This window comes from Myotis daubentonii, chromosome 3, assembly GCF_963259705.1.
Source record: "Myotis daubentonii chromosome 3, mMyoDau2.1, whole genome shotgun sequence".
Taxonomy (NCBI): Eukaryota; Metazoa; Chordata; class Mammalia; order Chiroptera; family Vespertilionidae; genus Myotis; species Myotis daubentonii.
In genome coordinates, this window is record NC_081842.1 from 4265636 (window position 1) to 4293552 (window position 27917).

At 48.0% G+C, this 27917-nt stretch overlaps 1 protein-coding gene across 6 annotated transcripts in view; it reads left to right on the forward strand.

Moving 5' to 3' along the window:
* Positions 1–12907, forward strand: part of DYRK1A (dual specificity tyrosine phosphorylation regulated kinase 1A) — a 137398-nt gene extending 124491 nt beyond the window's left edge. For 4 of the 6 annotated variants that reach the window (XM_059686463.1, XM_059686462.1, XM_059686464.1 and 1 more), the window contains 3 exons: positions 3155–3461; positions 3913–4037; positions 9673–12907. In XM_059686463.1, coding sequence (XP_059542446.1) covers positions 3155–3461; positions 3913–4037; positions 9673–10293 — 1053 coding nt within the window. In that variant the 3' untranslated portion in view covers positions 10294–12907. Of the gene's footprint in view, positions 1–3154; positions 3462–3912; positions 4038–4763; positions 4796–9672 lie in introns of all 6 variants that reach the window. The other 2 variants (XM_059686467.1, XM_059686466.1) reach the window with 2 other exon arrangements.
* Positions 12908–27917: the final 15010 nt, after the last annotated feature.

The window sequence follows — 27917 nt, forward strand, 5'->3', positions numbered from 1 at the left end:
TTATCTCTCTCTGCAGGCTACTGTTTCTTTCTCTATTTTGAAGTTGTCTTTTTCCTTATGCTATTTTTGTTCTTTTTCTAAATAAAATGTTCATCCCATCCTATTTCCCAAATCTCTACCTTATGAAACCACAGATAAGTCACTAAAAAGTATTTTTATATTTATATATATTTATATATATTTATATATATATATTTAACTATCTTTTTATGAGTTTTCCCATAGCCACAAGTAGCAACGAACTTAAGAAACTTAATTTTTAAAAGTATAAAGTGACTATTTCTCTTTGAACAGAAATAAATTTTGTTCAAAAAAAATGACACAAACCAACCCCCCACAAAGGTACAGCCTAATGATTACATTATGAAGGATGTACAGGAATTTTAACCATAAGTGATTTTATTTTTACTTTTAGTTTCTCATTATGTTTCATGAGCCCATTTTAGCTTCCTAGTAATGAAATCCATACCTACTATATATTTCTTTTTTCCTTTGGTGGGGTAGGAGGATGAAGAATTAAGAATATAAATGTTTTTTTTAAGTATAATTTTTATACAATTAGATGCATTTTAAGTGTTTTATTTGTTGAGTTTTAATCTTTATATACTAGAGGCCCAGTGCACTGCGGGGGGGGGGAATCCCTCAGCCTGGCCTGCCCCTTCTCGCAGTCCAGGAGCCCTTGGGGGATGCCCAGCTGACAGCTTAGGCCCACTGCTGCCACGGAGGTGGGAGAGGCTCCTGCCACCACCGCTGTGCTCGCCAGCCATGAACCCGGCTCCCACAGGGGGAGCGCACTGACCACCAGGGGGCAGCTCTTGAGTTGAGCGACTGCCTCCTGGTGGTCAGTGGGCATCACAGTGACCAGTCGTTCCGCTGTTGGTCAATTTGCATATTAGCCTTTTATTATATAGGACTAGAGGCCCATTGCATGAAGAGATTCATGCAATAGGCCTTCCTTCCCCTGGCTGCTGGCACCAGTTTTCCTCCTGCACCCGGAACCCAGGCCTTTGGTCCGGCCGCAGCGAGGCTTGGCTTTTCCCCTCCGGCTGCAGTGGAGAAGCCAAGCCTCTTCAGTCTTCAGTCTTCGCTCTGTGCCTGCTTATGCAAATTAACCACCATCTTTGTTGGGTTAATTTGAATAGTCACTCTGATTGGCTGGTGGGCATAGCGGAGTGACACCAATTTACATGTTTCTCTTTTATTAGTGTAGATACGATATCTACTGCCTAAAATAAGACACGGGTGGGCAAAAGTAGGTTTGCAGTTGCATTGTGACATTCTTCTGAGTTAATAAAGCTATTATAATAATCATAACTTGTATGTATTTTTCCATATGAACAACTGTAAGCCTACTTTTGCACAGTCCTTTATTTCTGCTGCCCCAAAAGTTTCCTCATGCCCCCCTTTCTCTCATCTCACCCCTGCTTTCTGATTTCTATCATCAAAGGTCAGTTTTGCCCATTCACAGGCAAAATTTCTATAACTGGAATTCCATAGTATTTATTATTTTGTTTCTTTCACTTTACAAACATTGCTTTTGGAGATTTGCTCATATTGTGTGTCTCAGGAGTTATTTTATTGCTTCCTAGTATTTCATTGAATGGAAATACTGTAATATCTATATTTGCCTGTTGATGGCTGTTTGGTCTATTTCCATTTTGGGATATTATGAATAAGGCTACTGGTAACATTCTTGTATAAATCTTTTATGTATATGTTTTCATTTTTGTGGGGTCACTACCTAGAAGTAGAATTATTGCCAAGTTACAGGGAATATGTGTGTTTACCTTTGTAAACAGTATGCCAGAGTTTTATCATTTCAAATGTCTACAGCGAGTGGGGCTCCAGTTGCATGGGGGCTTTGTTTGCTTGACTTGGAGTCTAGTCTCCACTTTCTATATAGTTTTCAAGTAGTGCTTGTGGAGGCCGAGTGATCTCACTTCATTTTGCCCTACCAGCAGCCCCTTCCACCTTGTGCCTCAGGCCATCTGTGTTCATCCCGCTGCTCTGCCCCAAGACTTAACTAGTGCCCTGGGGGTCCTAGTGGGGCTCCTGCCTCTTCGGATCCATGCTGCTCCCATCCCCAGACCTGTTCACATGCAGCTGTTAGAAGTCACTTCAGAGCTGGGTTGAATTCTCCTTCTTACCCAGACCTATGGCAGGTGCTCCTTCCCTGCTTCTCGTAGGAAGAGCTGTGCATAGTCTCTAGAATGTACTTAATTCTGGTTTCTTTAGCCCTCAGCTCTCTGATGGATTTTTAAAAAGCAATGCTTTTTGTGGCTTACCTGCCAGGCTTGTTTTTGCTTTTAGAGTGAGAGCGGTGGTCTTTTGCAGATTTCTACATTGTAACTAGAAGCCAAAATCCAGTGATTTTATTTTTGATAAATTCAGTATTCCTAGATATTTTAAGTTTTATACTATTAGCTATTAAAAATTGAGTTTGCAGGAAACCTCAACACATGTCAAGGTAATTCATTATTAAACATTCTCTAAAGGGCTTAAGTAAGATGTGCTTTTAGTTTCTTTATCTAAACATGAGCAGGTGGGGTAGACCGTGATCATTTACTTGGAGTGCACGCGGTGCGGTCGCCACAGCTGGAACCACTGCCACTGCAGGGAGTGCACCCAGGTTGCCGGGTGCGTAGGCAGAGAGGAGGTTCAGACCTCTGGGCTGGAGCACGGCCCACACGCCTCCTTCCTGAGGGACGAGATGGTGATGTGTAGGCTTTGTGGGTTTCTGTTGTGTATCCTTATTTGTTTTTTTTTGTTTGTTTGTTTTTACAACCTTTAAAAAGATAAAAACCATACCTGAGGCTGTACAAAGACAGGCCCTGGACGAGGTCATAGTTGTATAGTTGTTGACCCAGGCCTAGATGGTCTTTTTTTTTTATTATTTTATTTTTTTTTATTGCTTAAAGTATTACAAGATGGTCTTTATAGTAATTTTTGGTCTCAAGATTATTTTGAAATTTTCTAACCACAGTGCATTTGGAATAATAACATGTGAAAAAACATTAGAGGACTTAACTGTAAATCTAAAGAGATTTCAATAAAGGCCTCCATCTGTAATATATTTTAGCATATTTGAAATTAAGTAGACGTTTACATATCCCATCAAACTTAGAGAAAGCCTTTTTGTCTTTCTTCTCTTTAGGAGTATAAACCACCAGGAACCCGCAAACTTCACAATATTCTTGGAGTAGAAACAGGAGGACCTGGTGGGCGTCGTGCTGGGGAGTCGGGTCATACGGTAGCTGACTACTTGAAGTTCAAAGACCTCATTTTAAGGATGCTTGATTATGACCCCAAAACACGAATTCAACCTTACTATGCCCTGCAGCACAGTTTTTTCAAGAAAACAGCTGATGAAGGTACAAACACAAGTAACAGTGTGTCCACGAGCCCTGCGATGGAGCAGTCCCAGTCTTCGGGCACCACCTCCAGTACTTCGTCAAGCTCAGGTCTGTCCTCGGATGCAGACGAGGCTTCAGAACGTTTGCTGTCTCTTTACCTGGCACGGTTCTTTGAAAGTGTTCTCAGGCATTTGTTCACGGGGTGGGGAGGCTTCATTTCACCTACCTCTAGTCATTGCAGTTAGTAAAAATGTCCCCTTCCCACATGTAATAAGTTCTGCCTGGTAGCTGGAAACAAAACTCCTTATTAACCAAAATTTTAAATTGTTTTTTAAACGGAAATACTTTGTCCACATACTTCAGCTTCCCCTAGCGAAACCGTCTTGATCTGTTGTAGTTCAGGGTTGATGTACAAGAACTGAATCAGGAATCCAGTGACTTTCTCTTAATGCAGATTTTTGTGTGTGACACACTTTAATTTTAACGTTACAGTTTTAGACGATAAACTTGAACAAAACTGACTTTATACTCACAGTTGTTTTGTGTTGCAATACTTTAGGTGGGTCATCGGGGACAAGCAACAGTGGGAGAGCCAGGTCGGACCCCACGCACCAGCATCGGCACAGTGGCGGGCACTTCTCAGCCGCCGTGCAGGCCATGGACTGTGAGACACACAGTCCCCAGGTGAGCTCTCCCCACCTGGTGCACGTCTCCTGCCACACTCAGGCCTAGTGGTATTGGGTGCTGAGTGCCTGTAGAATGAATGTCATGTTCTCTAAAGGTTCATAGCTTCCTCCATAATGAATTATAACCGAAGAAGCACATCCAGTCCCCCCTCGTTTATAAATAGTTAACATTTATTGGGTGCACACTAGCCATTGCTGAAAATGTCTCTTGTTTTGCTTTTTGTTCCATCTTTATCTCATTTGCTACAGCAAAATTTTCAGCTTTATGCAGTGAGGATTTTCATTTTACATTGGGAACTGAGTCTTCCTGGATTAAGTGACTCCCTGGGTCACTGTCTTAATGACTACACTCTGCCCCACATGTGATTTTTTTTTTTTTTTTTAAACACTGTTGAAAGGAACTCCTTTTTTTTTTTTTTTTTTTAATATATTTTTATTGATCCCAGGGAGGGAGGGAGAGAGAAACATCAATGATGAGAGAGAAGCATTGATGGGTTGCCTCCTGCATACCCCACACTGGGGAGCGAGCCCACAACCCAGGCATGTGTCCTGACCAGGAATTGAACCGTGACCTCCTGGTTCATAGGTTGATGCTCAACCACTGAGCCACGCTGGCTGGGCCCCACCTGTGATCTCTCAGCACCAGTAGTCCTATGTTCTGAATCAGTTTGTAGTTTGATTTCAACTCCACATTGTTTCGTTTTTTGTGTTTTTTTCCTTTTAGGTTTTAAACCTGTTGAAGAGAATCTCACTTAAGTAATAACTTTTTAAAAAATTGAGGTGAAGCATATGGTGGTGGTAACCTTGCTTTGTAAAATAATAAGTTAAATCACTGAACACTGTTGTTATGGTACAAATTATGCTGTAATAAATAAGTCACACATGTCATCCCACACATACGCAGTTTGTGATATAAGTTCCTAGTCAGAGAGTAGTGTGATTTTTAATTTTGATAGCTGTTGCCAAATTGCCCTCTCTATAGTTTTGCCAGTTTCGTTTCCCACGAACAGAGTTTGGAGAAACAGTCAGTGTGATCACCTTTGGATCAGTCTGACATGAAAAATGCTATTGAAGTATAGTTTTATTTTGCTTATTTCTTCTTATGAATTAATTTTAGTAGCTTCATAGTTTATGAACCATTTGTATTTTCTGAGGACTTTCTGCCTGTTTTTCTACTGGATTGTTTTCAATTGTGTTTTTGAATTTTGGTTCTCAGACCACTTTGTTGAGTGAATACTTAATGATCTGTGCCAGCTGCTGGTGTAGAGACAAGCTTTGCCTTCCTGGAGCTTACAGTGATACAGTAAATAAGCAACATTAACCAAAGGAATAGAAAGTGCAGATACCATTGGCTGTTAAAACAAAGATAAGGCAGGGTAACCCTATATAATAAAAGTCTAATACACTAAGTGTCCGGTCGTCCAGTTGGCCATTCGACCAATCAAAATTTAATATGTTAATGATATGCTAAGACCACTGAACTCACTATGATGTGCACTGACCACCAGGGGCAGATGCTCTGATTGGTAGGTTAGCTTACTGCTGGGGTCTGCCCCATCTGGACTGAGCCAGATGGGCCGGACACACCCTGGAGCCCTCCCACAGTCCCTCCCCAGCTGGCCAACCTCCCACATCCTTCCCTGGCCCCGATTGTGCATTGGTTGGGACCCTCGGCCTGGCCTGCGCCCTGTTGCAATCTGGGACCCCTCAGAAGATGTCGGAGAGCTGGTTTCGGCGGCGGAACGACCAGTCACTATGACACGCACTGACCACCAGGGGGCAGATGCTCAATGCAGGAGCTGCCCCCTGGTGGTCAGTGCGCACCCCCCCTGTGGGAAGCTGGGCTGGTGAGCACAGCGGCGGTGGCGGGACCCTCTCCCGCCTCCCATGGCAGCGCTAAGGATGTCCAACTGATGGCTTAGGCCCGCTCCCCACAGGGCTCCTGGACTGTGAGAGGGTGCAGGGCGGGCTGAGGGACACCCCCCGCCCCCTGAGTGCACTAATTTCCTGCACCAGGCCTCTAGTGTAATAGAAAATGGCTATTTGTTGGGTGGGATGTATTAATTCAACTAGGCCAGATGGAGCAGTAGACCCCCAATACATGATAGCTTAGAATGTGAAGTTTCTCTTCTATGAACAGTCCAGAGTAGGCATTCAACTTAGTGACATGGCTCTCTCCTTGTGTCCTGGGCTCCAACCATTGTGTGGCTCCTTCATTCCCTAAGGCCTAGTTGTTTGCAGCATTCAGCAGACAGAAGGACTTGGGGAGGTATTTTGTGGGCCATGTCCTGCCCTGACATAGAAACTTTTATGTACATTCCATTGAGTACAGCTGAGTCACATGGCCATACCTAAGTACAGGAGCGGCTGGGAAGTGTAGTGCAGCCATGTGCTCAAGAAGAAGAGTAGCTTTTTTGTGGACAACTAGCAGTCTCTGCCACAGGAGTTGGCGCAGCATTAGCCAGAGTGGTCAGGGAAGACTCTGGAACTGAAATGAAGATGACGAAGCATCCAAGCAGAAATTAGAAATCAGAGCATCCTAGGCAGAAGGGACAGGATGTACAGATGCCCTGTGACATGTGAAAGACCTTAACCCGGCAGAAGAATAGAAGGAAGACCCTGTGTGGTGGGACCCAGGTAGCGGGAGGAAGAGTGGCTAGAGGGAAGATGGGGGCATGAGCATTGGCCCAATTCGTGCAGACCATTGGATGAATTTTAGGTTATTTTGTCAGTTTCTAAGTGCAATGAGAAGTCATTAAAAGATTTTAAATACAGTGGGGCCTTGACTTACGAGTTTAATTCCTTCCGAGACCGAGCTCGTTAAGGAGCTCGTTAACTCAAATTACTCTGTCAACTCAATGCAAAAAATCGGCCAAGAGTCAGCTGGTATCTCAAAAAACTCGTTAGTTGGGACACTCGTAAGTCAAGGCCCCACTGTAGTGAAGTGATTAGGATTGTGCTTTTATATTAGCTGCATTTTTCTTTTTATCTTCTGGCCCCCTTCACCAATCTTCCCCACCCCCTGCCTCTGGCCACCACCAGTCTTTCTATATATATGAATGTCGTGAAGGTTTTTGTTGTTTTGTTGTTTGTTGTTTTTTCTTTTTTTAAGATTCCACATACAAGAGAGATCATGTAGTATTTACCTTTCTTTGCCTGGCTTATTTCACTAAGCATAATACTGTTGAGGTCCATCCATGCTGTTGCAAAAGGCAAAACCTCATTTTTAATGGCTAAATACTATTCCATTTTATATACACCACAATTTCTTTATCCATTCATCCATTAATGGACACTTAGATTGTTTCTGTATCTTGGTTATTGCAAATAATGCTACAGTGACCATGGGAATGCATGTATCTTTTTGAGTTAGTGTTTTTGTTTCCTTTGGATAAATACCCACAAGTGGGATAGCTGGATCATATTATTTTATTTTTATTTCTTAAAAAATAATAGTTTATTGCCTTTAGGGGGAGAGAGGAAAGGGAGAGGGGCAGAGAGAGAGAGAGAGGGAGAGAGAGAGGCGCAGAGAAATATCAGTTGGCTGCCTCCTGCACGCCCCCCACCAGGGATTGAGTCCACAACCCAGGCATGTGCCCCAACTGGGACTTAAACCAGCAACCTTTCAGTGCACAGGAAGACACCCAACCAACTGAGCCACACCGGCCAGGCTGGTAGTTCTATTTTTAATTTTTTAGGAATTTCTATACTGCTTTTCATAGTGGCTGCACCAGTTACAGTCTCACCAACAGTGCATGTGGGTTCTCTTTTCTCCACCATCACTTGTTTTTTGTTTTGTTTTGTTTTGTTTTGAAATCATAGCCATTCTGATTATTATTTGTGTAAAGTGATATCTCATTGTGGTTCTGATTAGCATTTCCCTGATGATTGATGATGTTGAGCATCTTTTCAGTTACCTGATGGCTATTTGTATATCCTTTTTAGAAAATGTCAATTCAGATCTTCCATCCATTGTTTTTTCATCAGATTGTTGTGGATTTTTTCGTTTGTCATTTTACTATTAAGTTGTGAGATTTTTGTTTGTTTATCTTCTAATACATTTTGGATATTAACCCCTTTCAGATATATGATGTGCAAATATTTTTTCCTGATTGATAGGTTTTGTTTTATTTTTGTTAATGGCTTCCTTTGCTGTGCCGAAGCTTTTCAATTTGATGTAGGCCCACTTATTTATTTTTGCTTTTGTTACTGGTACTTTTTGGTGTCAGATTAAAGAAATCGTCGCCAAGACCTTGTTTCAAGTTGCTTCTCCCTGTTTTCTTCTGGAGGAGTTAATGGTTTCAGGTCTTTTATTCAAGTCTTCATCATTTTGAGTTAATTTTTGTGTATGATGTCAGTAGTGGTCGAAGTTCATTGTCTTACATGTGGCTGTTCAGTTTTCCTAGCACCATTTATTGAAGACACTGTCCTTTCCTCATTGTTTATTCTGGGCTCCTTTGTCATAGATTAATTGGTCGTATATGCATGGGTTTATATCTAGGCTCTGTTTCATTGAACTATGTATCTTTTTGTATTGCCATTACCATACTGTTTTAATTACTATATCTTTATAATTTAGTTTGAAATCAAGGAGTGTAATGCTTATTTTAAAAATTATTATTGATTGATTGATTTTAAAGAGAGAGAGAGAGGAGAAACATTGATTTGTTGTTCTACTTATTTATGCATTCGTGGTTGGTTACGACTCGTATGTACTCTGACTGGGGATCGAACCTGCAACCTCTAACCAACTGAACTACCTGGCCAGGGCTATTTTATTCTTTCAGATGCAGTTATAAATAGGATTATTTTCTTTATTTCTCTGATAATTCATTATTAGTGTATAGAAATGCAGCATATTTTTGTGTATTGATTTTTTTTATTCTAACTGAATATGTTTACTGAATTTGTTTATTCTAACAGTTTTTTATGTCTAGGATTTTCTGTATATGTCGTTTACAAATAGTGATAGTTTTAGACCATCCTTTCCAATTTGAATGCCTTTTATTTCTTTTCTTTGCCTAATTTGGATTTGTGTTTTTAAAAAGATTATTCTTTTGGCTTTTTGGAGAATAGATTGGAAAAAGGCAAGGATGGAAGGTGGAAGTTGATCGAGGAGGCCGTTGTATAATTTTAGGCAAGAGATGGTAGTGGCCTGGGATGGAGATGGAGAAAAGTGTCCAGGTTTGGGATCAACAGTATTGTGTTGGTTTGGAAGGAGGAGTGGTTGAGCGGCTGAATGGATAGTAGTGCTTATATTGGAACAGAAGGATGGAGAGAAGGGCTTTAGGGGGAAAGTAAAGAATTCCTTTTGGACTTTCTCAAATATTTACTTAGCTATCTTTCCAGAAAAAATTTTACTTGTCCTTGGCATAGACGGTACTTCCAAGGAAAAATAAGTGGCGTGTGAAATACATGAGTCTATTTATGGGTATAACTTGCTAAAAATTGTAGCTTTCATAATAAAACATTTTTGCACTCTTGAACATGTTTGGGATTTTGCATTAATAGAATTAACATAAGTTTCAAAACCTTCCTCTCTAGTTGATGTAAATGCTAGTGTTGTAGCTTTTGATTGAAGATTAAAACTTTGAAACAGTACTCCGTATAAATCCAAACGTCTGTTCTTACAGGTGCGTCAGCAGTTTCCTGCTCCTCTTGGTTGGTCAGGCACTGAAGCTCCTACACAGGTCACTGTCGAAACTCATCCTGTTCAAGAAACAACCTTTCATGTAGCCCCTCAACAGAATGCATTGCATCATCACCATGGAAACAGTTCCCATCACCACCACCACCACCATCACCACCACCACCACCATGGACAACAAGCCTTGGGTAACCGGACCAGGCCAAGGGTCTACAATTCTCCAACGAATAGCTCCTCTACCCAGGATTCTATGGAGGTTGGCCATAGTCACCACTCCATGACATCTCTGTCTTCCTCAACTACTTCTTCCTCTACATCTTCCTCCTCTACTGGTAATCAAGGCAATCAGGCCTACCAGAATCGCCCAGTGGCTGCTAATACCTTGGACTTTGGACAGAACGGAGCTATGGACGTTAATTTAACCGTCTACTCCAATCCCCGCCAAGAGACTGGCATAGCTGGACATCAAACATACCAATTTTCTGCTAATACAGGTCCTGCACATTACATGACTGAAGGACCTCTGACAATGAGGCAAGGGGCTGATAGAGAAGAGTCCCCCATGACAGGAGTTTGTGTGCAACAGAGTCCTGTAGCTAGCTCGTGACTAAATTGAAACTTGAGTTTGTTTCTTGTGTGTTTTTATAGAAGTGGTGTTTTTTTCCAAAAAAACAAAAAAAAAAACAAAGTGCAAAGCTGCTTGAATCAGAAGGAGATTAACACACTGAACCGCTACAAGAGGGCAAAGCTGACTTTTTTTTTTTAACTTGAAAAGATTGCAAAGGGACGATGAAGTTTTTAAAAGAGCCATGTCCAAACCCATCTTCATGGATAGCTCAGAGGTGTCCTCTTTTTGCCTCCCCCATTTTAACTTGCCACATCCCAGTCGTAGTGGGTTTTTTTGTCTTTCTATTCCACAAAAGTTAATGTTCAGATGTTGGTCTTGGTCATTTGCCAACTAATTTTAAAATAAAAAGGCACTGCACCTAATTTGCATAAAGGGCCCCATGAGGGTGTTTTTTCCCCCCTTTTTTTGGGTTTTTGTTTTGTTTTGGGTGGGGGTGGGGAATTTGGGTTTTTAAGTCCTTTAAACACATTTGGGCACGGATATGCAGTACTGTCAGGAAGAGGGACCTCCAGCTCACACAAACATCACCTTCAGCTGTATGGAAGGGACGGTGGTATTGGAGTGTGTAAGGCACAGTAAGCATGCTAAGTGGCGGGGATCAGAACTCTCCTGTCTGAACCTACTGAGGAGCAAAGCAGCAATTACATGGGATCCTGTGGGTCTCCTGTTGGAGAGGCCACAGTAAGAGAGTAACGGAACGTGACTGGTCTCCCAACCAAGGTGCACTGAGAAGCAATCAACGGGTCAGTCGCGGCCAGTCCTGGGGAGGTCTGAGTGGTGGTCTTTGGGATAACCTTTGGCCTTATGGATTTGGACTCGAAATTAGAAGAGCCTACCATTTCAGATGCAATCACTTTGGACATGCTTTTGCAGACAGTCCTTAATGCTGAAAACACAGAGAATGGGTAATTCAAGAGGCCTTTCTTTTAAAATAGACTTTTGTGACCCACTAATTGTAAGGTATTGCAAGGTCACTTTGCGTGTGTCATAAAGCTGACTTATTGGTTGAAGGTCACAGAGGTAGTGGTTTGCTCTGATGGAAATAGCTACAGCTGTGTCCCTTCCTGCTTTTTACTTTTCTTTTGCTTTTTCTTGGCACGTGGTATCTCCACCATTTCTTCTGCACAAAGACGTCTTCTGTTCATCCTGAACATTTTTTAAAAAATGCAGAATTTTATGTGACTGCTTTTTTGCCTCACAATTATGCTGTGAATTTTACAAAAATTTATTTTCTTTTTTGATAATTTATTGTACCAAAGCTGTTTTTATAGCACATAGATGTCTGTAACCAATAATGTAGCAGTTCTGCACTTTGACACAAGGTGTAACTAGACCATTTTTAAATGTCAGTTGAAAATTATGGCTGTACTATTGCTTAAACAAAACTGGAACTGTTGAACCCATAGCCAATACATTTACAGCAATCTGTGTACTGAACATAATAGATTGACATCTAACTCAAGACTACAACACCTGTTACATTCTAAATGTGTTCAGGCTTCGGAAGGGAAGGGACACTGGATCCAGAAGCTGTGGAGCCAGCAGTTGATTCTTGTATTCCTGATTGACCTACACGTAAGCTTGAGAGCAAGACCTTGGTTGCACCAACAGGTCCAAATAAGAGCATGAGTGAAGCAAGGCCCCGCACATGACCTGCAGCGAGCAGGCTGGCGTGGGCAGGTGCCTAGTTCCGAGATTATGCTGCCTTAATGTAGCACAGGCTGGCAGTTGCTAAATTTGTGTTTCCATTTTAAATTGACCACTTGTAGAGTGTTATACCTTTGAGCGGTTGAATCGGGAGAATGAAGATGAGTAATTTACCTGTCCAGGATCAAAAGAAGCCTAGAAAAGAAGCAGTAATCTACCTCTGCCGATAACCCTGTTCTAAACAACTCAGCAGAACACCACACCACTTCTTATTGGTCAATTCCATGTGGCTGACTAGGTCAACCTTTTTCTGAACAAAAGCAGGTTTTTATATGTAAACAGTGATAAAAGAAAGGCTGAAAACTATGTGAATGTGAATGGAAACGTGGAAATAATCCGTTTTTATACACCACACAAAATTTTTTGGTTGTTAATCAGGAAATCCATATTTATTTTGTAATTAAATGTCAAGCCTGTGGATGATTTTTGAACTTGGTAGTTCATAAAGGTTTACAGTGAATAAAAGGATATCATCTTGAGTATAGCAATATCAAAAGGAACTCAGTAGTTACTGCTGTTTAGGAATATAAGGTAATGATACCATATGGGTCAGGTCATTTTTTTCTGTGCTGGTTGCCACATCTTAAAAAGCACCAAAAAACGAAAGCAGTTTTTAAACCGCTACTTACATAAAGGAAGTCATACAACCCAATGCTTCTGCACACTGTGTTACGTTACAGTCCAGTTTTGTGTGCTTTCCTACACGGTTTGGTTACAGGACTTCTGTGCATTGTAAACATAAACAGCATGGAAAAGGTTAAATACCTGTGTGCAGATTGTAAGATCTGGTCCGGACTTGCTGTGTATATTGTAACGTTAAATGAAAAGAATCCCCTTTGTATTATAGTCATGCGGTCTTATGTATGATAAACAGTTGAATAATTTGTCCTCAGACTCTTTACTATACTTTTTTAAAATTAATGTCAGAACAATGTGAACATAGTAAAATTCCTATGCAGCTCACCTGGTCCAGGTAATGGTCTGGTCGGTTTATGAGTGTAAGTTCAGTCACATGTGCAAAAAGGAGAAGAGTTACATCGGCCTAGGCTTCAAAAATCTCAGAAAGATTGGAGGCTTAACGGATCGTTTTTATTTTTAAAGCCGGTTTTTTATATGAACGGTGACGTTCACGGTTTCTCTCGGATGCACAGTGCTGATAGTCTCGTGTTTAGGATGGATGTGAGCGCGAGGTGATGTCTCTGACAGGCTGCGACCTGCTTGGAAGCAATAGGGATACAAACCCTAGCGGCCCTCCTCCCCGACCCCCGTCTGGGCACGTCATGAGCTTTCATGTACAGAGTGTTGGAATCCTGCTGCAATGAATGAATTTCTCACCCAATGTCTTCTTTTCCTATAAGTTACCGTGCATACGTATATACTAAGGTGGCTTTCAGAAGGCAAAAACTTACACAGTTGAATGTTATCCATAAACTTGAGGTTGTCTGCATACGACTCTTACACTTACCACATGGAAGAAGAAACTCCCTTTAGCTCTTTCTTAGGGTCTGAGCAGTTTACCTAGGTAAGTAGCATATTGCACACAACCTGGCACTCCACCAACCTAGGCTTTTATTTAATGAATTTAGAACTATGAGTAAAAGGTCATTCAGGTTGCAGTCGTTCTGTGAGCCCACAGAACAACCACTGGGTTTGCCACCGTGCCCTCTTTTTTAGAACCTGTGTTGTTAAATTTATTGTCATAAGTTGTATAAGGAAATAACAGTATTCACAGGTGAGATAGCAAATGCCAGATTTCTTCTAGGCTAGTATCCCGTTTCCTTTTGGCCTGCCTTTGTTACTACTTTCGGAATACAAGTTCAGACCTCATTTTATATTGATTTTTGAAGTGGTTCATTTTAGACACAGAACTTGCTCTTGGTGCCATAAATGAAAAAAGTGAAGTTTTGAGGTTAAGATTGGTGAAACTGACTGGGGTCCTGAGACCACATTCAGATTTCTTAGAACCTGCCGGGGATGGCGGGGACTGGTCCTGGGAGACTTCGCTGCCAGGAGGAGGAGAGCAGAAGTCCTCGTTTCCTAACCACGGCTCCTCTAGACGTGTTTCCAGGAGGGAGGACCTGCCTCAAGTAAGTTTTAGTACAAAGAGCAAGAAGGACCCTGAGAAGAACTCTGACCTCATTCTTGTCATCCCTCTCCATGCATAGTGGTCCCGGCAGTGCGTCCACTGGGACTCCCTGGACGTCAGCCGCTTGCCCCCTGGACTGGTCACTGTTGCGTGGCGCTGAGTTGAACGCACTGCACACTTTCTGTGGAAGAGTCAGTGAGGTAAGTGGTCCGCTGGCTTGTGTGTGTGTCTTTCTCTGGCGTTACGAACAGCCAAGGTCCCACATGTCAGCTGCCCGTGGCAAGAAGTGATAAAGAACCAGGGTGTTTCTGGTCATGGCTGTGCTGGGTAATATTCACCTGAACTCGGAGAGCACAGGTATTTGTCATTAATTTTTTCCAGTTTCCTACCCTAGATTTTCTTCAAAGTCAGGAAGGTACCTCTCCAGTGAAAACACTGATTTAAACACATAACCTAACAACTGAGCATTGGGAACCCCACAGGTTACAATATACAGCTGGCTTCTCTAGCTCCTGTATTGTTACCCCAAAACAGGGGTTTTTGATAATTCTCCATCTTGAGGGTAAGTCCATTTATTAAGTTGGAGTCTGGTTGGAGTGGCTTGGTTGAACATCATCCTGTGCACAGAAAGGTTACTGGTTCGATTCCCACTTGGGGATCATATATGGGTTTCGGGTTTCTCTCTCTCTCTCTATGTCCTTGATGAGGACTTACAGAAGGCGTTATAGAGGGGTGGGAATTGCACGTATGGATGTCAGGGCCTGCCTGCATGCTTCCTGCCATGTGCAGCAGGGTTTGGACCTGCTGCTTCAGAGCAGTGAGGAGGCACACGTTGCGCCATGGACTTGCTTCCTTGTACTGCCATCAGGTGCCACTGCCAGCCTCACCTGGCTGAAGGGCAGAGCGGGGGGATGGGACAGGAGTCCTCTTGGCTAAAAAAGGCCGGGAATGTGGCCATGCTTTTGCTGCAGGAAGAGGAAGTGGTGCAGATGGTGGGGTGGCCCGGTCCTGGTGCCAGTGGGATGCTGTCTGCAACCGTGTGTTCAGCTCCCGAAAGATCCTCGAGGGTTTTTGGGTTGTAGCACAGCACGGCTGTGCAGGTTTTAATAAAATATTTTGTCATTGGACCACAGTTTATTTGGTTATCTTTCTAATTAAGTTTTTGGAAATTGCTACCTTTGGAATTTTGGGGGATTTTCTTGAAGGGCTTGTTCTGGGTGCTAACTCATTAGTCACTGCCATTGCTCTGCGTTCTTCAGCTGCGACTGCAGTAAACGTGGGAGGTTCAGGGCCAGGGAAAGTCCGGGGGCCGGGCCTGACCACCAGGCAGGAGGGGGGCTGGGCCCGAGGGCAGCTTCCCCGGCAGGAAAGGCTGAGTTTGTTCAGATAGAGCCCAGGTGGCGGACTGGGGAACGGCTCATAGATAGACTGCGTCCGGTGCCACAGTGGAGGACGGCTTCTCAGTGACTGGAATGAAAATGGCTGTTTCTACGATCTTAGCATCATGCAGGGAAGTAGTGACCCTGAGGAGAGAGGCCCTGCTGCGAGGCCAGGACAGCTGAGGAGGGTGGGGGTGCTCACTTCAGCCCCGCTTTCGTTGCCCAGCAACTCGGAAAGCAAGACCTACAAACAGGCGGTTTTGGTGAACTCCAGGTGATCTTAAACTGTTGCATCAGCATCATCAATCAAACAGGAGTTTTCCACTCTGCTACGCAGCAGACTCACCTGCAGATTGACAGTCGCAGGTGGGCCGGTCACACTGGGATTTTTGACCGGAGTTGTGAGTGGGGCCCGGGCGCCTGTGGCTGAGAAGCGCCTCATGGGATGCTGCGCCTGCAGCCGGCACAGCTCAGGAGGCCGGAGGAGCGTGTGGCTCGCCTGACAGTGTATGCGCGTTTCTAAGTGCTCTATTGCCGTTTCTTTATGTAGTTAAATAATTACAACTCACAACTCGCATGGCATCACACTGTTCTAAAACAGGCCTCCAAGAAAGGCAGAAATTACCAGGTGCAAGTATATGAGACTCACAGTTTGCTTGCTTTTTGTAATCTTTCGAAGTGTGTGGATGTGACATCCTGTCAGTAGCTCTCAGGTGTCCCGTGAATGGCACGTGTTAAGTTGATTTCCCAAATCTCAGAGGTCTTCCATGAGAATAGCGGGGGCGTCTCTGGGGCATTCGCCACTGGGGTGAGGCCCTGCCATGCAGTGCCTGCGGTTTCCAGCCCCAGAATTGGGTCCAAATCCTTCCTCTTATCCTGGGCAACTTACCCTCGTCTTTTTGTCCCGGAGGAATAACTAGTATCCACCTGCGGGTTTTCTGCAGCTCTCACGGGTCCTGGCATGAGGACCTGGCACAGGCGGGAGGTGCAGGAAGTGAAGAGAGCCCGCGTCCACAGCATGGATTCTGTACGAACCTGACCGGCGTGGTGTGGGGAACTGGTGAGTGCTGTGTTCTGTGAATGATTTAACGGACTGTTTCGTATTCTACTTTTATTTCTGGAGTCCAACTGGGTGTTAACACTAGGACTGGGTTTTGCTATGCGCAGTGCCTGCGTCTATTTTAGAACTCGGAGTTGTGTGCTTCGTAGTTCCCTTTGCTTTGATGTACTGTGTGGTATGTAAATGTTCTAGAGAGGATGGTTTTTCAGTTGCATTTTTCTCTACAACTTCCGGAGGCTGTTGGAGGGGTGACGGGAAGGGAGCCTGCCCTGACAGCACGGCCATTGGGCCTGGGCATCCTGTGGCCAGGGCCCCCACTGCCCCGCGGCCCGTCTGCTGTGTTTTGAGCCTCCAGAGGTTTGACTTAGATCAGGGAAGAAGGAGAGTAAGGGAAATCAGTTCTTGAGGTCTTAAGCAGTGATAAAGTGGGGAAGCTTTCACAACTTCATAGGTTATACCCCACGTTTTAAAAGCTGTTAAGGGGCCAGCTGCTGGTGGGTTTTGTTTTTATTTATTTGCTTTGTTGATATGTTAGGGGACCCTGTACATCCATCAGCTTGGGGTCCCTCCATGTGACCCCCTTTCTCTCCATTCCTAAGGTGACCTCCCTTCCTTGCACGAGAGAAGGACAGAAACCTCTTAGGACAGAAAGTCCGTTTCTTTGCGTTCACCTGTGGGTGACTGGTGTTCCTCACAGGAGCACCTGCACGCGGTGGCCTGTGGCTTTGGCTGGTAAAGATGGAAACAGCGCATCTAGTCATGCGGTGCAGTGTCCACCTGAGAGAGGAAATTCTCTGGGGAGGCAGCGCTCCCCACGCTCCAAAAACACCAACTGCACAGACAGCCTTGTAGTTGTCAATAAATTGGGGGTCTTCATACCTCTCCCCAGCCCTGGCCTCCCCCTGCCCTTTGTTCTCTGGATGTGGCTCTGGCAGGGGAGGGCCTGGCCAGTGGAGTCCCAGCCGACACACCTCTGGGAGAGGCCCCCTGGGGTGGCTCATGGCTAGGACCACTCTTAGATACGGAGCGCTTACAGTCACTTAAGTCCTAGCACCTCTCACCCAGGCTCGCGCCACACCAGGACCCGGTTACCCCTTCACACACACCTAGCACCCCTCTGCCATCAGCATCCCTTCTGCCGCCAGCATGGCTCTCACCCAGGCTCGCTCCACGTGCAGCATCTGCCTGTCGGGTAGTGGCAGTCACCACCTCTGTCGTCCAGAAAACTCAGGAGCGCGTCCCGCGAGGCTTCCCATGTGCCTCCGCTTGCTGTGGCCTCCCCAGCTCAGGCTGCTCGGCAGATGCGAGCTCTGCCTTGTTTTCCCAGGAGGGGGGACCACTGGGCACTAGATCCAAGAAGCCACCTGGCAGCGTGCTCTACTTGTCGGATTAAAACAGTGAACTTGAAATATCCCCCCTGCTTTCTGCAGGAGACACTCCAAATCTAAGCAGTCGGTGAGAATCCTGGAAAAGGAATTTCAAAGTGAAAAGTTTTAGGGGTAGGGGTGTTGGCAGCTGACATGAGGACTAAGGCAGAAATAATAAACACCTGTCGTGTGCAAGGCACGTAGCTATGTCCTAAGGTTGCCACCAACAAGCATGAGCGCAGACCGGGTGAATAACCCCAAATAAGCCAAGTGTCTCGGAGCCGGCTGTGACCAGGGGCCCTGTTCTGACCCAGGGGTTGGGGAGGGTTTCCCTGAGGAATTGAGGTTTATGCTCCTGTTTAATGGGTGAGGGGTTATCCCGGCGGTGGGGACATGCGAGAATCTAGGAGAAGGAAGCCGTGAGTTCGAAGCCTGGTGGAATGAGCAGTGGAGCGGCCTTGCCCGAGTCGCTCTGTAAGCGGACAGGGCCCGGCGCCAGTTAGGAAGATCTTGGGAACTGACTGGATGGCGGAGGGCTGCGAGTGGAGAGGGCAGGCTTCCTCCTGCTTGTTGCTGGAGCTTCTTGGCGGCGGCAGCAGCTGTTTACTGGGGTGGGGACATTAAAGGGACAGCAGGCTGCCATGAGTCGTGCTTTCGGTTTACAACTTGGAGTGTTAAGGGCTTACAGGGCATCTAAGTGGAGCTGTCACGGCATTAGAGATAAACAAATGGATTGGAGGCGAGGATGCGGGGAATGGCAGGATCTCGGTCCTTACAGAGGCAAAGGGTGGTGAATGAGATGGCATTTTAGATACAAGAGGATAGAGGTCATCTAGCCCCTCGCCGCTCAGTGGAGTCGGGTCCTGTGACCTCAGCATCCCCTGGGAGCGAATCTCAGGCCGGGCCCGACACACTCAGAGTCTGCATTAGAACAAGGCACCCGGGTAATTCACATGGACGGTAAAGATTGGGAGTCACTGACCTACCCCTCACTTTACACTTGAGAAAACGAGTGTTTAAGCAACTTGTTCAAGATGACACGCCCACCAGGGACAGTCTCCGCTGCTTGTAGGCCTCTCTCCAGCTCTGCAGGCTGATCTTGACGTTAAGGTCACACAGCACCATCTACAGCTGATGATCGTCCCAGCTGTGCCCCTACAGGTGGTGATGGGGGAGGCAAGTGTCAGTTAACTCAGTTAACATGGGCAGGTGAGCGGGGTTGCTGAAGAATGACTGTTGTCCTCAGGGACCACACGTAGGGCGCCTAAAGGGCTTTGCGTGGCAGGCCTTTCCCAACCTTGGAAATGTTGAACGGGTCTATCTCTGACTTTCATAAGGAACTAAAATAGCTTCTGGGAGGCTCCGCAGGGTCAGGACGGGGTCGTGCTGTTCTGTCCTCTCCTCTGAAGCGGCTTCTCTGCCCCATGCCTTCCCCCGCGGTAATAGCTGCCCCTTCTGCCTCCCAGGGCCTGTGACTCCTATCCCAGCTCCGACTCTTCCCAGTGGTGTCCCCAAGGTGGTGTGACACAGCCGGGTAACCCTTTACGGGACTGCTTCCCCCACATGGCATCCACGGACAGTCTCCCCTCTTGTCTCTCCCATCTGTCCCCCAACTCCAGCACCGAGTGTCACTCCATCCAGGTGAGTGGCCACTCAGGCCTTTTCCTGTGACAGGGCCCGAGCCAGGCCTCTGCACTGAAGAGAGGGAGGCCCCGTAGGACTCTGAGCCAAGGGAAACATTAGAAGAAGAAATGAAATTCGTTATGGTTTAGTGATTATCAGGGAAGCCCGTCTTTGTCTTCCTGAACCATTCCAGCTTGTGTACTCTTTGCTGCTGTTACTACGTTTCCCCATTTGAGGCTGCAGCAGGCCCTGGCACAGCCCCCAGTGGGGGCCCTCGGGCACAGGAAACCCTGGCACAGCCCCCCCCGCCCCCCCCACCCCGCCCCCCATTCACAGGCCTGGTCGGAGTGTGTGCAGGAGGCAACCAGTTGATGTGTCTCTCTCACATCAATGTCTCTCTCTCCCTCCTTCCCTCCCTCCTCTTCCTTCCCTTCCACTCTCTTTAAAAATCAGTGGGAAAAATATCCTTGAGTAAGGATTAAAAAATAGGTAAGGAACAGGTCTAACATTAAAAAGAAAGATGGGTTCAACCTCAAATGTGTAATCTTTGGTGAGGCCACATTTCAGATGCAAGGGGCACCCAGGATACTTTTCAAAAAGCAATGCCACTGAACTGCAAACAGTGATTACGGGAGGAAGCAGGAGTGGGGCTGAGGGAGGGTGGGGACTGTGAGTAGTTTCCGAGCCGTTACTTTCACTCCGCTAAACAGACAGCTGTGCTGAGAAATCGCTGCCGCGGTTCTCTGATCGAGGAAGCCAGGTTGGACACTGATCGCAGAAACCAGGTTGGACATTGCGTGGGTCCTGGCCGAGGACTGTCCGCAGAGAGGGACCCAGAGCTCCTGGCAAAGATGGCCTACCAGTGGCGGGCAGAGGGGAGCCGGACTCCCTGCAGGGGCAGGCCTTGCTGATCGCTTACACCCAGGCAACCTAATCTGCTGGTCTTAGACAGCGGCTGGGTCTGGCCTCCCTGTCCCTGCTCATCTAGTTGTAGGTTTGACGGGTGTCCGGGCGCCCCTGGAAGCAGGCAGCCCTCGGGTGGGAACCCTGAGGTGCTGTGGCCGGAGCCCAGGCTTAGGGTCTGGAGTCCCCGTCACACACTGTGCACCAGCTGAGCTCACTGCGCAGCTGCTGCCGGTGGGACTGAGTGGCCACAGCCTGAGACACCCTGGCAGGCGCTCCCTCCCAAAGGAGGTTGGGGAGGACCAGGGCTGCCGCCAAGATCAGGAGGAAGGAGTGCCCTCTGGATTGGGGGGGGGAGGGGCGCCCCGGGAAACCAGGCCTGTTCCCGAGCTGTGGCGAGGATGTCTGTGTCCTCTATCCTATGTCCTGTGTGCTCCACCGAAATTCCAGAGAGAAAAGGGACTAAGCTGGGTCCCCACGCATGCCGGCCCACAGCCTTGTTCAGCCCCATGGAGCCGGGGCTGCTGTCCCAGCAGCTGGAGGGGAGCAGTCTGCCTCTGCAGTGGAACCTGTGGGGGTGCCTGGGGATGCCTGTGGGGGTGTCTGTGGGGGACGCCTGTGGGGGTGCCTGTGCTCAGCTCCAGGGTGCAGGGCATTGTGATGACCTGATCTTCTGGTTCACACACTTTGTCATTAACTTTCACAACATCCAGGGAGACAGGGTTGTTCCCATTGCATGGAGAGGGCCCCAGGCCACAGCGGGAGGGCCGCGCCTGTTGCCCCCAGCGGAGCGCAGGGGGATGCTGACCGGGCAAGGCCATCAGTTTCGGGGGAGCTCCCCAGACTCGGAGTGAGAGTCTCCCAGGGTTCTCCACAGGCGGAGGCAGAGATTTACGGCTTCGCCTGATGAATGGGCCAGGCAGTTACCAGTTCTTTGCCAGCTGCGAGCATAATTTAGAGGCACCACGCAGGGGAAAGGCCCCATAACTCACACCCTTAAAGGGCTCCTAGCACAAGACACTTGGGATCGTTGAAACATCCCTGCTCCTCGTGTGGAAAGGACCAGCGTGTCTCTGGGTATTTTGGTTACAGAATAAGGAGCCTGGATGAATACACGCGGCAGCGAACGTAAGAAAAAGACGCCGGGCCCTAAACTCCTGGCCAGTGTTCCCTTTGTTGTTTCCCGCGGGCTTGCTGTGGATTTACCCATGTTCTCGCACGCCTCTCCCCCTGTAAATGCCACCCTGTTAGCGGGGCCGTTTTTCATCGGGTGGAACTGCAGTGGTGCCAGGAAGGCGGGGGTGCGCGGGGTGCGGCTCCCAGAGATGGCGCTGGGGAGAGCAGCGAGGGGGGCCCGCCTGTCGCGGGCCTGGGTTCAGGGCCGGCCTCGGTTCCTGCCCGTGTAAAACAGGTTTGGGGTGGGCCGCCCTCCGGGTTGGAACAGTCTGGGAATTTCCTGGTCTTCACCACCACCCCACCATTGCCCCCCTTCCCGAGAGTGCTGCCTCTGCCGCATCCCCAGAGCATCTGACCTGTGAGTTTGAAAGCGACACTTACCATCTTCCATCTCAAGTTCTGGTTGTGTGCGAGCACTTGTTCAAGTCCGTCCGGTTGGACTCAGTGGTTGGCAAGGGGTCATTTTCGTGCTGGCGTCCTCCACGGCCCCGCGTCCTGCGCGGGAGCAGGGGCTGAATGGTGGGATGGCCGCCGTTCACTTGTCCTTGGGTCTCCCGACTTGAGTTAGAGTTTTTCTTACTAAATGTATATTCTTTCCACTTAATTTAATAAATGTTTCAAAATGTAGTTAGAAATAAGTGTCAGTTTTGCAAGACACTATGATTGTAGAAGAATCGTATTAAAATCTCTCCCTAAGGGTCTCTCGCACACCAGACTTTAAATCCAAGCAGCACTTGCGACTTTTCTGGAAGGTGCTGCTCCACAGTCCCCCCCCCCCCCCACCCCCCCCCCAGATTTGATCTCGGCTGCTCTCTTGTCCCTACCCCAAACGGTCATGTGGACTGTTGCTCAGCAATAACCCCCTCACTGCAGACACCTGTGCCCACGGATGTTGTGTCGCCAGGGCGGCTGGCTTTGGCCAGTGGGATGTTGGCAGCCGGGATGCGAGCAGAGGCCGTAAAGGGCCTGTGTGGTGCTCCTTGCCTCTCTCACGACGAAAAGAACAAGGGGAAGAGACCGGAACCCAAACTGAGCCTCCATCCACCAGGCAGCCCTCCCTGCAGCACGGGGATCAGAGGCAACCCGGGGGCTGTTGGTTAGGCAGCAATCGCTGACCAGTGCTTCCGATTTCCAGTCTCATCTTTGCATGTTTACTGCACAAGCCCTCACCGTGCATGTCCGCTTCCTGCTTGGGCGCCTGACTTGACTTCTGGCCTCCAGGATGCAGAGAGGCTCCCTTACTGCTCTGGGCCCCGGTTGTGGCCCTTTGTTGAGCGAGGACAGCCTCGCCCACGGACGCAGCAGGAGATGGTGCAGCTCCCCAGCTGTGCACCTGCCTGTCTAGGAGGCGTGGCTTGTCCTCACTGGGTGTCTTCATCTGTTCACCCACCCGGCCCTGGGGAGGACAGGCCCGAGATCCAGTGAGCAGGACCCCGGCTTTCTGGGGCACGGAGAGAAGGCCCACAGCCTCTTCTCATCCTTGTATTCGGCCCTGACAGCCCCACAGGCTCGGGACTGACCATCAGGTGGGCCTCCGGGAGGGGCAGGCAGCCTGCACAGGCCTCCTCGGGCCCCCAGGCCTGGTGCTCACAAGGTGGCGGCTGCTCCGCGAGCCTGGGGAGTAGTTGGGCTCTTTTGCAGGCAGGTGTCTGCTTGGCCCCCTGTCCCTGCACTCAGTCCTGCGCTCAGGGAGCCCGAGCCGTGCCTCCCATGGCCATGGGGCTGGCTGGAAACTGTTATTCTGAGATCAGTGCAGGCTGTGCATGCAGCAGAAGAGTGTTTTATTGCTGAAGTTGTGCGAGCCATGTTGGGGAGGGGGAAGGATGGAGAGGAGTTTAAAAATAGAAGGCTGTAATTAGCCCAGGGTGGATTTGTTCCAGAAGGCATCGATTACTACGGCAACCACACAGCCAGGTTTTCAGGACAGTCTCCCTTCCGTGGACTCTGACTCTTTAGCGAAGGTGACCTGTTACTTGTCCACATGCAAGTTCATGTTAAAGAGTTACATGATGTTACACATAAATTAACCCACAAGTCCAAGCACGTGCTTTGGCATGTCAACACTCATTTAATTTTTTTAAATGAAAATACTGCAAAAATAGATGTATAGTATGTATGGAAAATATTACAATAATAAATTACAGTATAGGAATAGACTCACCTACTCATAATTATACACCTACTTTTAGGTGTGACATGGCCTTTTCCTTCAGGTTAAGACCAAGGATAATCAGGAAAGTGTTGGAGGTGTGGCTGAGTGCCAAGGGAAGAGTTAGACTTAAAGTTCTTGCCTGGAGAGCTGGACCAAAGTTTTGCTGTATTCTGTATATCGTGTCTCACCGGATACCGGGTGGCTCTGGGGAACACACGTGGGAGCTGCTGTGGGTATGGATTACTTTGGCCTGTATGTCCTGCTTACCCACAGAGACAGGCGTGCCATCAGTGGGATGTGTGCGAAGGCATCCCTGCAGAGCCCAGGAGCGCCTGAGGTGGGACCAGCACAGGGGAGAGGGGGTGGGTGTGTAGGGGCAGAGGAGGTGTGCCTGTGGGTAAGAAACCATCCTTCCTGCCTCGGTTCTCAGAGGAGGCGATAGTTGTGTTGACCGGAACGTGATCGGGGATGCAGGCCAGCAGGAGGTGAGAACATGGGAGGGGAGCGGGAGGGGGACACCCACTCACTATGGTGGGCTGTCATCTGAGCACCAGAAACCTACACTTCGGACACTTGCATGTTTGTTGCTATTTGTATTTTCAATAAACTTCCCTTAGTTTTCTGCAGCGTCAGTAGTAGTAACGTTCTTCTGCCAAGAGCTGCTACTTTTGATTATACTCAGGGGAGAAGAGGAAAGAGACTTTGATCTAGGATTGGGATTTTGATGAGCATAATGGACATCAGAGTGAAGAAAAGAAAAAGCCTCCAAATGGAAGGGGCATCTTGGAGGAAAGAGTGGGAACCCTGGAGATGACTTGGGAAAAGACACTCCTCCAGCCACAGCTCCTCTTGACCTCTCTCTGCTTAGACCTTGGAGGGCTTTGCACTTGGTTTTGGAAAGGAAGCTGTTCGTGTTCTTTACAGCTGTCTGCACGCTGCCCTGGGAGGTGGCATCTCACAACGCCTGCCTCCAACACTGCCTTTGGTTGTGAAACAGTAAGCAGGTTCTCAAAGCGCGCTCTGCGGGCCCGCCCGCAGCCGGAGCTCCCGGGGCCTGTAACTGCAGAATTCCAGCTCCTCTTCAGACTGTGCCCGGACCTCTGGGTCTCAGGCCCACACGCCTTGTTGACATTTAAGCACAGGAACCAGTGCTGCACAACCTCAGAAAGTGGAGCTGCCCTCGGCCGTCCCTAAACCGAGAGGATTATGTCAGCCGAGGCCACATGCCTGAATTCCTTCCACTTGAGCGGCGAGGGCATGTGCGTGCCTTTATAAGGCTAACACCCAGCCAGAAGACACCCACAGGTGGACGTGCCCTCAGTGGGACCCAAAAGACCAGCACTGTTTCTAAATATAGCAACACCAAGCCCACTGATCGCTGTCTGTGCCTGGCCGCACAGCCATGCAGGGAGTGGAGGCCCCGGGAGGGCTCTGTGAGAACAGCGTTCGGCAAGCTCCCAAACAGGCCTTGTTCTCAGGGCCCTAATATGTAAGGCTGCCATGTGCCTGTCTGTGTAAACAGTGTGGTGAACAGCTGATGCTTGTAGCAAGCACAGCTAAGCCGTAACTTTTGCAAATGGGAGCAAACATCTGGAATGGTTTCTGTGGCAGTGGGACGGCTGTTAGTATTACCGACAGATGCAAAGGGTAAGCCCCAGAACCTCAGTTGGTTCTGGTGAAGGTTGACCAGTGGTGCCAAGGCAGGGAAGTCGAGGGAAGTCCATTATCATCTGTCGTTTCCTGATTCCTCCATCTGCAACAGCACACTCTGCTTTACTTTTCCTCAAAGCACTCATCACATCACCCTCGGCAGAAATGCACGGGTTCATCACCAACCTCCCTAGTGGAACATGAGCCCCGGCGGTGGGCTCCCAGGCTGTCCTGAGCATCCTAGGATCCCGGTGTCCAGAGCGGGGCTGGCACGTGGGAAATGCTCAAAGAATGTTTGTTGGATGAATGGATAGTAGACCAGATAGCTCAGAGGAAGAGCTTTATGCTCCTCACGCCCCCCTAAGGAGGACTACTCACAGGAGCAGGAAATCTCCAAGATAATGTGACTTCTGTCTGCCTTGCTCACCTACTGGGATACAACAGGCGATGCATATCTGCAGTGTGGATTGTATACTTCGACCCTCGTCCTTGGGGTGAACCCATCCATGTGGTTTCTTGTGTCCCCCATCACACTTTTCTCACTTCCCTCTCATACCTCTGACTCATCAAAAATCCTCCAGTTCTTCTAGGCCAGCTCCAGCTTATCAGCTGTCCAGGAAACATAATTCCTTCTGCCATGATACCACCCACTTGGATCTTTGCTGACTCCCAGCTCCCAGGGGCCACTTCCCTACTCCCCTGTGGAGCTGATGCCCATTCAGTGGCAGTTTAGTGGGCACCTGCCCTGTGCCATGGAGTGGAGGAGGAGGGAAGGCGAAGGATGGCCCATACCAAGATGTAAAAGGCCCTAAGAGTTCTGGGTGCACTGGCCCTCATGTAGTTGGAAGTGATGGCATCTTTATTGGGGGTCAATACAGTTACTGGCTATCAGGAGAGGGTGACTTCTTTTGTCTTCAGGGGTCCACATCAGGTTGCTTCTGATCAGATCGCTAAGCACAGCTACTCCCTGAGCATTTGCTGCTGGCGGTGGTGGGTCCCGAACATGGATTTAATTTCCTTTGGACCATATGCTTCATGTAGATGATAACGTTTCTTAAAATTTATGGAGGTGCTCTTGCTCCCTAATCTACTCTATTTCTAGAATGGTGAGGAAGGGGAGGGGGCGGTCAGATCTCTTCCTCAGATGGAAAATGACCAGCACCCCTTCTGCAATGTCCACACTCCCAACTAGGGCTTTTCTTTTATATCAGCAGGAGTCTCAGCAGATGAAGATACGAGTCAAAAGCATGGTGCGACACCATGCTGGATGCGACACCTAGGCCTGGCTGGTGATCAGGGCCAATCCGGGCCTTTTGGCTACAGGCCAGGGCCTCCCTGCCGGGGTCCAACCCCAGCAGGTCCAGGGGTCCCCAAAGGTGTGGACGGAGTCGGCGAAGACTATCCACCTTCTTCCTACGGTGGAGTCCGATCCGTCCCGAGTGTGGGGCGCTTACCTAGGGGTCCCTGTTCGGGCGCCATATGCCGGGGTCCAACCCCAGCGGGTCCAGGGGTCCCCAAAGGCGTGGACGGAGTCGGCGAAGAGGGGATGACACGGAGACAGCGTTCAGTTGATCAGCAACTTAGCCAGGATCTCTAGCCCGGATCTCCAGAGAGGTTCTGCTTCGGATCTCCAGCGAGGTTCTGTAGCCATGTTCCCTCGCTAGGTTCTCCAGCCAGGTTCTGTCCAGGCTCTCCAGTCAGGTTCAGTGTCCAGGTTCCAGTCAGGTTCTCCTGCCAATCTCTGTAGTCAGGTTCAGTCCAGGATCCCTTGCCATGTTCTCCCGCTAGGCTCCGAGGCCAGTCCCTCTCCAGGATCCTCCAGCATGCTCTCGCCAGCGAAGTTCTTCTGTCTCTAGAGAACGTTCTGTGTAGGTTCTGTGCCTAGGCTCTGTCTCTCTTGGTCCTGTCTTCCAAGCCCTGTGTCCTTAGTTCTGTGTTCTGAGTTCTGAGTGTTTCTGTCTTGTTACAACTGTATTTATACCAGTTGATTCAATCCTATCAATCTCTATTACAAAGGTTAGGGCGTTTCTTATCTCCATTCCAGGGAGAAAAGATTATGTAGTTTAAGCATGATTGTTCGTAGTTAAAGGGATTAATTACCCGCCTGGCACTTAGTTGAGGGGTTTTATTCCCTCCCTAACTTCAGGGGAAAATCCCTACCTGGGGATTCAACCTTTCTCGGAGAGGTGACTTTGGTTAAAACACAGCGCCAAGAAGGTGAGCAAACATATTAAGAAAAGTATGCCATATATGCCAGGTCCCTTGAAACAGCAAGATGGACCGGCTCCCCGCAAATTCCCCCTTTTTTATTTTTTAAAAGCAGGCATTAAAAAGAAAAACCTGAAATGCTCTCTTGTATCCATTTTAAGAGTAGGATTGGCGCTTTCTGCTATTACCTGAGTCCTGATCTATCATCCCAGGGAGAGCTTGCCAATCCTGCACTTTCCCAGGGTAGAAAGGCTGCAGTGGGGTTAAGGATAAGGCTCCTTGGGCCTACCTT